The sequence below is a fragment of the Cherax quadricarinatus genome, chromosome 5, assembly GCF_038502225.1.
Source record: "Cherax quadricarinatus isolate ZL_2023a chromosome 5, ASM3850222v1, whole genome shotgun sequence".
NCBI lineage: Eukaryota > Metazoa > Arthropoda > Malacostraca > Decapoda > Parastacidae > Cherax > Cherax quadricarinatus.
In genome coordinates this window covers 64,194,031-64,209,327 of record NC_091296.1, presented here as the reverse complement: position 1 = coordinate 64,209,327, position 15,297 = coordinate 64,194,031, and the positions used below count along the sequence as shown (strand labels likewise).

The following is a 15,297-nucleotide window of genomic DNA, read 5'->3' as shown; positions in this document are numbered from 1 at the left end:
GCAAATGTTGATCTACAATGACTTTAATTCTTGCCTGGGCTGAAGAGGAATCACATAGTTAAGAAGCTGGTCCCAGGAGCTAGAACACATTCCTCATAATCATACTGAGTACATGCAATCAGTATACAATAAAGTACAGTACTGACATGCAGTATTGACTGTATAACTCAAATAACATAAATCTTCTTTCAGTGCTCTGGCCATATCCCACCGAGGCAGAGTAGCCCAGCAAGAAAAATGAAAATTTCTCTTTTTAAATTTAGTAATGTATACAGAAGAAGGGGTTACTGGCATTTTAGTCGCTTCTTGTGACACGCATGGCTTACGGAGAAAGAATTATGTTCCACTCCCTCATGGAGATAAGAGGAAATAACAATAACACGAGCAAGAACTAGTAAGAAATGAGAAGAAAACTCAGAGGGGTGTGTATGTATATACAGTGGACCCCCGCATAACGATTACCTCCGAATGTGACCAATTATGTAAGTGTATTTATGTAAGTGCGTTTGTACATGTATGTTTGGGGGTCTGAAATGGACTAATCTATTTCACAATATTTCTTATGGGAACAAATTCGGTCAGTACTGGCACCTGAACATACTTCTGGAGTGAAAAAAATATCGTTAACCGGGGGTCCACTGTATATGCTTGTACATGCATGTGTAGTGGGACGTAAGTGTAAGTAGAAGTAGCAAGACGTACCTGAAATCTTGTTTGTTTGAGACAGAAAAAGAGACCAGCGCTCCTACCATCATGTAAAATGGTTATAAGCTTCCGTTTTACACTTACTTGGCAGGACAGTAGTACCTCCCTGGGCAGTTGTTGTCTACCAACTTACTATCTAGGAAATAACAAATATAAATCTTTATTTGTGTGAACAAGGTAATATTTTGTGAAGGGATTCAGGGAAAATGGTTAGCCAGACTTGAGTCCTGGAGGTGGGATGTACAATGCCTGCACTTTAAAGGAGGGGTTTGGGATATTGGCTGTTTCAAGTAACATCTGAACTGTCATATCAGGGCGTCTCTTCAAAGATGGTGATTACCATATTTCGTGGCTTATAAGACATGGCTTATAAGACTTGTTTTGGTTTCAATGGCTTAGCATCGGATGTGACTGGGAGAGCTACAGCCCACCCTAAACTTATAGCTCCCATCACTGACCTTCAGTTTATAGAATGCAGAATGGTTTTTGGAGACATTTTATGGAAAAAAATGCTTCTAATAAGTCTCGAAATATGGTATGTGTGAATGATGGTGAAAGTGTTTCTTTCTTTTTTGGGTTACCTTGCCTCAGTGGGAGACTAGATGACTCATCTTTGGCTGAAGAAGTACTTGAAGCACAGCTAGTATGCTTAGAATAGTATGATTTTTTAGTTATAGCTTGTTTGTTTGTACACATCAATCAACAACAAGAAAATAGTATTTTGATAACAATGTTTTCAAAATTCTATAGATGTATTTATTTGTCAGAGCCTGAACTGTTGTCAGCTACACGAGAAGTGGCAGAGAGTCTTGGTGGTGATGTAGCGGCCACAGAGTCAGAGCTCTTGTCTACCCTGAGATCACACACTGTTAATGGATCAAATGATGGAAAATCATCCATTGATTGGAGGTAAGTTTATATTATGTTGTTGTGGTTATTATATTAACTATTTAAAAAAAATTTTTTTGTATGCATGCGTTCAGTGCTTGCTGTACAATGTACTCTTCTTATTGTGGTTCCAGGGCTAGTCTCTCGCCTCCTGGCCCTGCCTCTTTGCTGGCCACTATTAGGTTCACACTCTCTCTGGAAATAAATGGTATAAAATACCGACACAATGGAAATATAAACACATATGCAGTATAATGTGATCCTTTATTGACTACGTTTCGCCCACACAGTGGGCTTTTTCAAGTCACAAACAGAACTACCTGGGGTGGAAGGAACGCGATTATTTATAGTCCGGTTCAGAATGCTGAGGTCAGGTGGAGAATGCTGCATCTGATGATGTACCGAGTGGGGTTATAGAGTCTAAAAACTTGGGTAGCTTGGAAAGGAGATTGGATAAGTTTGTGAGCAGACCTTCTACAGTGTTCTTATGTGGGATAGCGATGAAGAAGTTTCTTGGCAAGTGGTTCAGCTATGTTATAGAAGCCACTATTCTGGTTGAAGTTGTCGGATATAGAAATAAGTGATGATTCCAGGATTCTTCGGTATTGGGTGTTGTCTTCTGTGGCGATAAGTCTTGAGTTTCTGTAGTTTATCAAGTGGTTGTGTGAATTACGGTGTTGTACGCAGGCATTCCTTGTGTCGTCAGACCTGCTTGCGTATTGGTGTTCTGAAATACGTGTTTGGAGGCCCCTTGATGTTTCGCCCACGTATAACTTGTTGCAGTCATTACACGTATTTCAGAACACCAATACGCAAGCAGGTCTGACGACACAAGGAATGCCTGCGTACAACACCGTAATTCACACAACCACTTGATAAACTACAGAAACTCAAGACTTATCGCCACAGAAGACAACACCCAATACCGAAGAATCCTGGAATCATCACTTATTTCTATATCCGACAACTTCAACCAGAATAGTGGCTTCTATAACATAGCTGAACCACTTGCCAAGAAACTTCTTCATCGCTATCCCACATAAGAACACTGTAGAAGGTCTGCTCACAAACTTATCCAATCTCCTTTCCAAGCTACCCAAGTTTTTAGACTCTATAACCCCACTCGGTACATCATCAGATGCAGCATTCTCCACCTGACCTCAGCATTCTGAACCGGACTATAAATACTTGCGTTCCTTCCACCCCAGGTAGTTCTGTTTGTGACTTGAAAAAGCCCACTGTGTGGGCGAAACGTAGTCAATAAAGGATCACATTATACTGCATATGTGTTTATATTTTCACACTCTCTCTCCTGGCTGTGTGAGTCCTGTCATACAATTCTTAAAGTTACATATTTATTCTGTCTTTACTGCTTCACTGTCTTGACCACTCTAAGGTTGAAGAAGTACAGTGGTACCTTGAGTTACGAACTTAATTTGTTCCAGAATGCTGTTCGACTGCCGATAGTGAACGAATTTGTTTCCTTAAGGAATAATGTAAATTAGATTAGTCCGTTTCAGACCCCCAAAAATACTTACAAAAGCACTTACAAAAATGCACTTTCATAATTGTTCGAGTTGGGAGCTGTTCGAAACTCGAGGTACCACTGTACTTCCTGACATCCCTGTGACTCATCTGTGCATCTAGCCTCTCCTCATAAGTCATTCTCCACAACTCTTGGACTAGTCTCACTGCAGCCCTTTGCACTTTCTCCAGCATCTGTACATGTATTATCAGATGTGGGTTCCATTTGGCACTGCATACTCTAAGATGCCTCATAAACATGCAAGATTTCAGTTACGTCTTGCTACTTCTACTTACATTTAGGTCACACTACACTTGCATGCTCATGCATATATATATACACACCTCTCTGGGTTTTCTTCTATTTTCTTATTAGTTCTTGTTCTTATTTATTTCCTCTTATCTTCATGGGAAAGTGGAACAGAATTCTTTCTCCGTAAGCCATACGTGTCATAAGAGGCAACTAACATGCTGGAAGCAAGGGGCTAATAACCCCTTTTCCTGTATACATTACTAAAGATAAAAAGAAAAACTTTTGTGTTTCTTTTTGGGCCACCCTGCTTCAGTGGATACAGCTGGTTTCAACAAACCGGCCATATCCCACCGAAGCAGGGTGGGATACACAGCTACTAGTCAGACCAGTCATTCAGCTTGTCTAGATTTGCTTTTAGTCTTTCCTGGTCTACTCCTGTTTATATTCTCCTCATTAGGTTCACATCATTTGCAAACAGGGACACCTTTGACTTGATATCTTCTGCCACGTCATTTACACACACAAGAAACAGTACTAGTTCAAATACTGACCTTTGTAAAACTCTACTTGTCATGCTTGCCTATTCCAACACTTCCTCCCTGACAGTAACTTGCTGTTTCCTTTCTGTTAAATATTCCTTGACCCACTGTATATTTTCCCTGTAATTCCTGCCTGCTCCTCTAGTTTTTGTCCCAGTCTCTTGTGCGGTATGTAATACCATTTGATCATATGTTTAAGCTCATATTTTCAAAATAATTTTCTTTAAAGTTTTAAATGAATATATTTTAATGTTAATTTTTTGTGGTGGTGAATGTGTTGCCTTGTTCCTCGGATTGCTCTGCCTCGGTGGGAGATGGCCATCATGTTCAAAAAAAAAAAAAAAATTTTGTAATAATGTTAATTGTAAATTATTAACTTTAGTTTGGCATATGTAATTATTACAAAATGCTATATTTAAGTATAATAAAATTTAGAAGTAATTGTCATACACTTGTACTTTACATATTTTTGAATGATTCATTATCACTAAGAATTATAAATAGTTTGTGTATATCATGACTTGGATAATTAATCAAGTACTGTATGTGTGCCTACACATATGGTATAGATGCATTGACATAGGTTTATAAATATATTGAATCTTTGGGCTCTTCTTGTTCCCATTTTGATTAATTTTTTCTTACATTGCTGTAACTGTTAATGAAACACTGAGCGAGTTCTTATATACAGTGGTACCTCGGGATACGAATTTATTTCATTCCAGAAGGCTGTTTGAGGGCCGATACCGAACGAATTTGTTCCCACATGGAATAATGTAAATTAGATTAATCCGTTTCAGACCCCCAAAAACACGCTTACAAAAGCACTTAAATAAATACACTTACATAATTGCTCAAGTTTTGAGCTTTTCATATCCCGAGGTACCACTTGTGACATTTGTTGCCTTCTCTTACATGTACAACTAATCTACAATATGGAGAGGAATCCCTCAGATGATATTTTACTTCATCACAGTCCATTCTCAATTCACAACATGTGATTTGCTAATTTTTTCTTCTCTTAATATTTAGTACATTAAACAGAAGAAGGGGTCACTAGCCCCTTGCTCCCGACATTTTAGTCACCTCTTACGACACACGTACCTTATGGAAGAAGGATTCTTCTCCATTTATCCATGGAGAGATTTGCTAATATCACAACCAAAACATTGTCAAAAGTTTCCTGTCAAATTTCTGGGTTAGTTGTGGATTGTTTCAGCTACATTATTGCGACTTCTTTATTTTCTTATGTTTATGTTAGAATGTTAGACACAGACAGTTTGTCTTCTCCTTATACACACAGTCTGCCCTTTCCAGCCAGCCTCCTCTAGCTTAATAAATACAGAAAGGTTTCAAGTCAATATTAATATAATTGTTAAGTCTTCTTCATCTTGAAAGTACAAAGATAATATATAAGTGAATAGCTTCATTCCATTTGGCTTTATGTGCAGTTAGGCAAACTTCAAATTAGCCTGGGGCATACACTGAATATGTATCTATTTCTTGAGTTGTCTGTTGGCATTAGATACTCCTGGATGTGAGGAATAAGTCACACTACAATGGCTGGAACATTTGACAACTAAACCATATGAAGCATAAACTTTAGACGGCATTTCAGTTCATCTTATACCATTATCATTCAGTTTACGAGTGGAAAAAATTATCTGTCCAGTATGGTCCAGTAGGCCTGATGCAGTGTTCCTTCTTTCTTATGTTCTTACTTAATGACGATGGTCCAGGATGGACTGAAACACCCTCCAAAGTTTCCTTTCTAAATTGTGAATTAGCTGTAACTTGTATTTTTGAATACAAGATTACTGTTTCTTAAGGCATATATTTTGTTGATACACACTGCTCTTAAATTACCTGACATCAATTCAACATAATTCCATTTCTTTCCATGGTTCCAGTGATTTATTTGTGGGCATGAAAGTAGAGAGAACGCAGAGCAAGCCAGCCGAGGCATTGCCTCGCCGTAGGCGGCATCATCAAGACCCCAGTGCTCAGCGGACGATCTTTGGTGATGGTGTACCCAACAAGAAATCTTTGCCAAGGACTATTACTAGACCTGACCCCAGGTTAGTCTGTATTTAAAAGACACAATAATTTAATGGAACTGAGGTTGTGCCAGTTTCTTTAAAATTATAAAATTGGTCAGTTTCTCAAAATTATTAATCTTTTATTAGTTTTAACACCACATCTTATACTGTATTATGTTAATAAGTCTTTTGATCACTAGTAGAGTTTCAGCAATATTGGTCAATAAATTTGAGAGAATATTGTTGTTGAAGACACTTTGTAACCCATGAAAAGAGTAAAATTGCTGAAGTCTCTTTTCCGGAATTTTATAAAATTTTTGGTCTTGGTGTTATATTAAATTATTATTATTATAATCAAAAAGAAGCGCTAAGCCACAAGGACTATACAGCGCTGCAGGGCAGGAAGGAAGCGAGGGCATCAGGTGGCAAAAGGGAGATGGATGAGCAACAGGTTACGGATAACAGCGGGGCAGTGGATGGTGAAAGGGTAAAGGGCAGCAAGAGACTGAACCAGAAAGGGCTGAGGGGAGTGCGAAAAGTATCATCAGAGTTTGTGGAGTAAATCGGTCGTTGTCAAGAAGTCAATGAGAGAGTCAGGATTAAAGGAGGGTCCATCAGCAAGAAGGGAAGGTAAAGAGAGAGTAGTAGAACGAAGACGACGTTGGAGGTAAATTCTGCGTGCTCGTTGATAGAGAGGGCAGTCTAACAGAATGTGGCTAATCGATACTGGAACTTGACACTGCTCACAGAGAGGAACAGGGTGCCTCTCCATGAGATACCCATGAGTAAGACGAGTGTGGCCAATGCGAAGGCGGGAGAGAGTGGTCTCCCAACTTCGGCACTGATGACAAGAAGACGGCCAGTAACCTATGCTCGGTTTAATAGAATGAAGTTTGTTACCGAGCAGAGTTGACCAACGTTGTTGCCAACGGGTGCGAAGGTGGGTAGCTATTGCAGCAAAATAGTCCAGAAATGGAACACCTCGATAGGAAATTGGTAGGTCATATACTGCTGACCGCGCAGCAGTGTCTGCCTGTTCATTGCCCTGTACGTCGACATGACCAGGGACCCAACAAAAAACAATATCTTTATGTTTGGTAGAGATACGGCGTAGCCAAAGTTGGATACGGAGAACTAGGGGATGAGATGTATCAAATTTTCGTATAGCCTGTAGAGCACTAAGGGAGTCTGAGACTACTACAAATGATGACACAGGCATAGATGCAATACGAATAAGTGCTGCAAGAATGGCATACAGTTCAGCAGTAAAAATGCTAGCTGAAGATAGTAAATGCCCTCGTACGACGCTGTCCGGAAACACTGCTGCGAATCCGACGCCGTCTGAAGACTTAGAGCCATCTGTGTACACAGCGGTGGCATGAGAATGGGAGTGGAAGTGATCAAGAAAAAGAGAGCGGGAAGCCACCGTAGGCAGTTGAGCTTTCGAGCAAGGGAGTGAGAAAGAACAGACCCGAACAGCTGGAACTTCCCAGGGGGGCAGGGAAAAGTGAGATGCTACATGAACATATAAAGGTGGTAACTGAAGGGAAGACAAGAGTGAATGTAGGCGAAGAGAAAAGGGACGGAGCAAACAGGGGCGGCGAACGAATAAAGAATGTCTACTAATATCGGTGACCATTCTATAAATGGAAGGATTGTGTAGATCGTGAGAGCGTACATAGTAACGAAGGCAATGGGCATCACGGCGATCAGACAAGGATGGAACATTTGCTTCTGTATAGAGGCTCTCAACAGGGGAAGAGCGAAAAGCACCAAGGCACAAACGTAAGCCTTGGTGATGGATAGAGTTAAGGCTAGAGAGAGTAGCAGGAGAGGCCGCGGAATAAATCTGGTCACCATAATCAAGTTTCGATAAAACGAGGGCTGAATGTAGGCGAAGCAGAGTTCGACGATCAGCTCCCCAGGAAAGATGAGCAAGGGTTTTAAGAAGGTTTAGCCGGCTGTGACAAGTTGCCTTCAGAGAGGTAATGTGAGGTTTCCAGGTTAACCGACGGTCAAAGAGAAGGCCTAGAAACCTGACTGTATCACGTTCGGGGATACGGGAGCCATAGAGATACAAAGGATGATCGGAGATAACAGAGCGTCTAGTGAAAGTAATTTGGTGAGTTTTGGTACTTGAAAATTTAAACCCATGTGTGGTGGCCCAAGTGGAAACACGGTCGACCGCATGCTGGAGAGAAACTGCAATAAGGTGACAGTCAGCGCCTGCACAAGCAATAGCGAAGTCATCAACATAGAGTGATGACCAAATATTGGGTGGAAGAACAGAGGCCAAATCATTTATAGCAAGGAGAAAAAGTGTTGTGCTTAGAACACATCCCTGAGGGACACCTTCAGCTTGGACGAAGTCCGGGGAAAGAACATTATTGACTCGAACACGGAAATGTCTGTCAGTTAAAAAGTTCTTAAGGAAGGATGGTAGATTGCCTCGGAGGCCTAAGGAATGGGCCTGGGCCAAAATATTATACCTCCAAGTTGTGTCATATGCCTTCTCAAGGTCAAAAAATATGGCAATAACTGAGTGATTATTCGCAAAGGCATTACGAACATACGTATCCAAGCGTAGTAAGGGGTCTATGGTAGAACGACCCTTACGAAAGCCATATTGACTAGCGGAGAGACTGTTGTGAGTCTCTAAATACCACATTAAACGTCGATTTACGAGGCGTTCCATCACTTTGCAAACTGCACTTGTAAGAGCGATGGGGCGATAGTGGGAGGCATCATGTCCTGTAGTACCCGGTTTGCGGAAAGGGAGAACAATGGCAGATTTCCACAGCTGGGGAAGAACTCCTTGTGCCCAAATAAGATTGAAGAGGTGTAAGAGGACTACAAGGGCTGACCGATGTAAATGTTGTAACATACGAATATGAATGTCATCAGGCCCAGCTGCCGATGATCGGCAAGCTGAGAGCGTTGCCTCCAGTTCTTGAAGTGTAAAAGGCACATTATACTGTTCTTCTCCGAGAGAAGAAAAGTCCAAGGGTACTAACTCTCTGGCAGACTTTGAGGAAAGAAACGAGGGGCATAGATGGAGCCCTCGGGAAATACGGACCAGATGTGTGCCAAGTTCAATGGCAACGTCGAGAGGGTTTGCTATATCAACACCAGTGACCCGTAGAACAGGAGCCGGGTCAGGAGAGTATTTACCACTCAATTTCCTCACTTTTTTCCAGACTGCACTCATAGAAGAAGCAGAGGTGATGGTGGAAACATAGTCTCGCCAACAAGTGCGTTTAGCTTCACGGATGACACGGCGAGCGATCGCACGCTTCTGCTTAAAATCAACAAGTCTCTCAGCGGTTCTATTGTACCGGTACCTGCCCCATGCAGCACGTTTCAAACGTACTGCACGAGCACAAGCAGGAGACCACCAAGGCACGCACTTCTGAGAATGCCTGCCTGAGGTTTGGGGTATAGAATGAGAAGCTGCGGTATAAACTGATGTCGAGAAGATGTGTAGGAGCTCATCAATGGAGGATGAAGAAGGAACCTCACTAAAAGCAGTGAGGTGTGAGTAAAGATCCCAATTTGCCCGATCAAATTGCCAGCGAGGGCTACGGGAAGGTGGTGAATAGGAAGGAGAAGTAAGAATGATCGGAAAATGATCGCTGTCATGTAAGTCTGGTAGAACAGACCAGGTGAAGTCTAGTGCAGTGGGGGAAGAGCAGACTGATAGATCGATGCAAGAGAGAGTATGAGTACGAGGATCAAAATGGGTGGGAGTACCCGTATTTAAAACATGGAGGGGGTGAGAGGCAAGAAAAGCCTCCAACTGAATGCCACGTGAGTCACAATGAGACCCCCCCCAGAGGAAATGGTGGGCATTAAAATCACCAAGTAACAGAAGTGGTGGTGGTAAGGATGAAACAAGAAAGGCAAAGTCTGGGATAGAAAATGCTCGAGAAGGAGAGAGATATAAAGAACATATTGTAAACCACTTATTCAAGTGGATACGGGCTGCAGTGTAATGCAGCGAGGTATGGACAAATAGTTGACAGTACGGAATATCATTGCGTAGAAGAAGGGCACTTTCATTAAAGGTCCCATCTGAGAAAGGATCCGAAGAATACAATAAATTATAGCCTGAGATAGGTTGGAAAACAGCCGAGTGTAATTTTGGTTCTTGTAAGCAAGCACCAACAGGGGAAAACCTGGAAAGCAACATCTGAAGCTCACCCCGATTACCCCTGAGGCCGCGGATATTCCACTGTAAATAGGCCATGATTGGCGATGAAGAAAATATCAGGAATCTGTAGGTAAAGGCACCTACGGACTAGAGGGGTTAGAAAAGTCAACGTGTGGTGGCATTGGAAGATGTTCAAGTAGCGAAGGAACGGAGCGTTGCGAAGAATGGGGTTGTGAAGATGGAGGAGAGGGAAGAGAAGGAACAGGAAGTGAATCAGTGTCCATTGAAGGTTTAGTCTCTGCAATATATTCTGAAATGGCTTCAAGTGTTTCTGAATTCAAAGATGTATGGGAAACCATATTGGAGATAGGAGGAGGAGGGTGAGTAAAGATTGGGACAGTAATGGACTGTACCAAAGTAGAGGGGGAGGGAAAAGTGTAAGGGACTGGAGATGAAGTGTGGGGGGGGACAGAAGAGGTAGAAACCTGGGAGGTGACAGAAGAGGGAGAAACTTGGGAGGGGACGGGGGTGGAAGGCATAGTACGAGGAGGAGGGTGAATCTCCACACTTGTAATAGAGCCAGAGAGAGGGGAAGAACTAGGTACAGAGACTGGAAAGGTAACGTGTGGAGGTGGAAGAAGGGAAGGAAGGGGCAAAGAAGATTTGAGCAATGCGGATTTTTTGGACTTCTGAGTAGAGGGGCGATTGGTATTAGGTGTCGTACGAGGTCTTGTCGATACTGGGGCTTGTGAGGAAGGACGCGAAGATGTGAGAACAGACTGAGTTGTAGTCGGGACGTCAGAGCCAAGGACAGCAAAAGGATTAGATGCCGTAGTGGCTATGGGAGGGGTAACAACAGAGGAGGCTGCAGAAGATGGGACCCCAGAAATGGGGGGACGTTTGGAAACACGAGAATAAGAAACACGGGGTAGTCTCCCTTGGAGGCGGAGATGAGTAACTGCCATAGCATAAGGGAGACCTTCTGCCTCTTTGAGGCAACGGATTTCACGTTCATTTAAGTAGACCTGGCAACGGCGGGAGTACGAAGGGTGAGCTTCATTACAATTAAGGCAAGATGGAGGTTGACTGCAAGATGTATTAGAATGGTTGTCGGCACCACAGACTGGGCATTCGGCCATAGATCTGCAATATTTCGCTGGGTGACCAAAACGCCAGCAATTTCTACATTGTTGCGGTGTAGGTATCACCTTTCGAACTTGTAACCGATGTCCCGCGACATATACAGAGGACGGGAGTTCTCGGCTGTCAAAAGTTAAACGAGCCACATTGCAAGGGTAACGTCTCCGCCCCCGGGCAGGAAGGACATAAGTGTCTACTTTGAGGATTGGGAGATCCTGGAGTTCCAGCTGTTCAAAAATGTCATTGCCACATGACTGGAAATTCTGTTGGACTATGGTATGGGGCAGAATGACAGTACCACTACAAGAATTGAGAGAAAGATGTTTTTCAATAGTGATAGGAGTAGTATCGATATTCGAAAGGAGAGAAAGATCATGAGCTTGGGTAGCATTCTGGACAGTGACGATGCGTGTACCGCTCTTGAGAGCGTGAAATGAAATATCTCTGCCAACATGACGCAGGAGCGCTTTGGCAATACTATGGTCAGAAAGGTAGGCAGAAGAAGAAGTTGGTCTTAAAGTAAAGAATTTAGTCCATTGTGTGGTCCGAAACTGAGCGTGGAGAGGGAGTGCTTGACGTGTCGGTCGTTTCCGAGTAGAATGGGAAGGTAACGACGGAGCATCATCAGGAGATTGACGTTGGCGTTTAGGAGTAGGACCGGAGTTGGTCCGGCAGGAAATGGGTGGGCGATTCGAAAATTGCCGTACCGTAGAGGGAGAAGCCGGAAGCATAGTCAAAGGAGAGCGGAGTTCAGACAAATCGAAGGAGTCAGTCGAAGCCCCGGTACCTGAAGCGGGTGAGGAAACAGCACCAGCAAGAGGTACAGGGGCATCAGGAGTGTCCGAAGAGTGGTCTAAACACAAGGCAGGGTCAGAATGGGGTGCGGTATCAAGAAGGGGCCCGGGGGTAGTGGTTTCATGGACTAGGGCTGCCATGGTTAGGTTACTCCTTTGCTTTTTGTTTTTAAGAAAAAAAAAGAAAGAAGAAAAGAAAATAAAAATAAAAAAAAGAATAAAAAAAGGGGGGAGCGGGGAGGAATAGTTCCCAGGAGGAATGAAAGGGCCGGAAATCCCCCTCCGCGCCCAAGAGGACTCGACACCGCTAGTAGCGCAGATGCAGCATGGAACCCGTGCCATACCCTACCCTTCATGCCAGTAAACCAGCAATCTGGGATAGCAACCTCACATCTGCCGAGCTACCTCGGTGGACAAAAGAGAGGGCGGCCGGATATCCGCCACAAAGCATACCTCCTTCAGCCACCACCCCCGGAATCCGAAAGGTGGCTTCCAGAGATACACCCGTCGCCCAAAAGACACCCAAAGCCACTCCGGGATACCGGAGAGGGATCGGGACATCCCTAGGCAATCCAGATTCCACGGCAAACTACGCCACCGCCAAGAAACCTCAACGGAATGGGATGGACCCCGGTGTCCTTTCCCCTACCTAGGAACTAGCGCGCCTGTGGGAGAAATCACGAAGGCTAAAAAGAGGAAGGGCAAAAGGGAGGGGTGAGGAGGAGGAGGAGGAATGGAAAAAGGGGAGGATGGGATAGGGGAGGGGAGAATGGGGGGTAATTAGGTTCGGTCTGAGGAAGAAGACCGACAGGGCTAATTCCTCAGACCAAGAGCCTCTTCACCACGCCAAGGAGCCCCCCTTGAAGAGGGTGTTATATTAAAAAATAAAAAAAAATTGCCTTTAGAAAAACTTAAAACTCGGGTATTTGTTTATAAATTTTGCATTTTTATTTTTACTGTTTAATTTTTTGAATTATGTATACAATGTTTTATATTCGAATAAGTTTCTTTCAGTTTGATAGGAAAATTTTTCATAGTGACCAGGTTGAAATGTAAAGTTAGTTAATACAAGTATATTAGAATTATGCCAGTTATAATGTATATGAGTCAAGTGCAACATCTTAACGTTGATAAAACAATTCTTTAAATTTTACCTTACCTGTGACTAGTTTAAAGTTATTCTACTCTGAAAGTCCTTATAATTGACAATTCCTACACATGGCTGACTCTGTATAGCCCTTGTGGCTTAGCGCTTCTTTTTGATAATAATAATAATACACATGGCTGACAATTAAACAAGAAAATTATATAATAGAATTTCTATCTTGAGTGTGAAAATTTGATTTATAAGATCATTGAGGTGAGGCTGTGATGGTAGGCTTGTTTTGAAGGAATTGAATAGTGATGAAGAAAATGTAAAGTGTTATGATAGGAGGAGAGGAGAGGCAGATATGATTGGTGAATATATGAGAAAACTTGGTCTTTTCTGAATGCATACTTCTGGCTTATAACAACTCACAGAAAACTTAGCAATTTATTGTTATATTTGAGAGATACTGTACTGCTGTTGTTATGGTGTGATAGTGCAGTAGTCCTCTCCATATCCGAGAGGGATATGTTCTGAGACATACAGTGGATACCCGAAACATCGAATAGTAGCAAACCTTATATACAAGTCGTTTTTTATTTATATACATACCTAAGGTAAAGTTTAATTGATAAATTATGCACAAAAGTCGATGGGAAGCACTTCTTGGTTTCTCTTAGGCTTTGAAGAACTGCCACCATCACTACTTTTGCACTTTGGAGCTGTTATTTAACCAAATTAAGGATTATTTTTGTCACAGCAAACCATGGATAACTGAAACCATAGAAACCGAATCTGCAGATACGGGGGTTTTACTGTACTAGATTTTCTGTATCTACCTTTTGCTGTGCCAGCTTCATAAACAGTAAATTAGTTTTTGTGAATACAGGCACCAGATGAGATTTCTATGGTTAGCCTGATAAAAAATTTTGAAATGATTATTAACCATTATATTATTTCTTTCAAATTGTCATATTCAAATTTTTAGTACAATATATTATTAATATTTTTGTTTTTTTATTATTTGCAGAACTTTGGCTCGTGTTGATATTTTTGGTGCAGAATGCCTGGGTATATTTACTGGTGAGTCGAGTAAAGTGAGCAAGAGTGCAGTACCGGCATCCTCTTCATTAGTGGTATGGGAGGCAGCACGGAAGCGAGAGCTGCAGCAGTGTGTCTATCACCCACCAGACAATTCTTTCACAGAAATGATACAGTGGACGAAACAAGGCAAATTATGGGTGTTCCCTATTGATAATGAAGTAGGTAAGCCATTTAAGCTTTAGTTTATATATTTCTCCTCCTACATTATTGCCTTTCAAGGCATTTTAGATGCAGTGGGCCACTGATAATTGATTTGACAATATTGAGGCCAAGAATGTTTTCAGTTCTGAAAAATTAAAGGCAGAATTCAAATTTGTGTTGGGTACTGTTGCGGCCCCCTGCCAAACTAGCTGTTAAACTGTTAACCTGCCGGCCAGCAGTACCAAGGGTACGTCATCAAACCCAATGTGGGGACTGGTGAGCCGGCCTTAGAAGCAGTAATTACCAGAACACCTCACGGTATGCATCTAAGCAGTAGTTACCAGAACACCTAATGGTACACATCTGCTGGCAGTAGAGAGTATCCTACTGGCTTCTACTGATTTTAGAAGAACCGCTCACCGCAGCTCACTGAGTCTGATGGCCTCATGCGGGGGTCCACTGTAGTTACCAGAACACCTAATGGTACACATCTGCTGGCAGTAGAGAGTATCCTACTGGCTTCTACTTACTTGACGGCCGCATTAAGTGAGCTTGCAGCATGGTGTTCTGCAATCTGTATTAACTGGACCACCTTGCGGTGTGTCAACTGGTCTTAGAAAGTATTTACAGGATTACCAGATGATGTCTGCGGACTCACCGCCTACGCTGGTCAACTGTGGGCCAGAGTCATCGGATGCTGTTTTAGTGGGACGCTACGTGAAGAAAAGGTTGGAGTGTGACACTGAACTGGGCTAGGACCATAGTGTGACACTTAAGCAAGTATGATGGAGTGTAACACTGAGATATGCTATAGGACCGTAGTGGAACACTGAGAAGAAAAGGGTGTCGTGTGACACTGAAGAAGGTATGGTTGTAGTGTACATTGAATAGTGTCATGTGACTGGCTTCTGAGAAGAAAGACGCTGTGGGTGA

At 42.6% G+C, this 15,297-nt stretch overlaps 1 protein-coding gene across 4 annotated transcripts in view; it reads left to right on the top strand.

The window, feature by feature from the left end:
• mRpS31 (mitochondrial ribosomal protein S31) overlaps window positions 1–15,297 on the top strand; it is a 65,859-nt gene that overhangs the window by 42,924 nt on the left and 7,638 nt on the right. For 3 of the 4 annotated variants that reach the window (XM_070103234.1, XM_070103243.1, XM_070103237.1), the window contains 3 exons: window positions 1,473–1,614; window positions 5,820–5,987; window positions 14,150–14,385. In XM_070103234.1, coding sequence (XP_069959335.1) covers window positions 1,473–1,614; window positions 5,820–5,987; window positions 14,150–14,385 — 546 coding nt within the window. The remainder of the gene's footprint in view (window positions 1–1,472; window positions 1,615–5,819; window positions 5,988–14,149; window positions 14,386–15,297) is intronic. The other variant, XM_070103251.1, reaches the window with a different exon arrangement.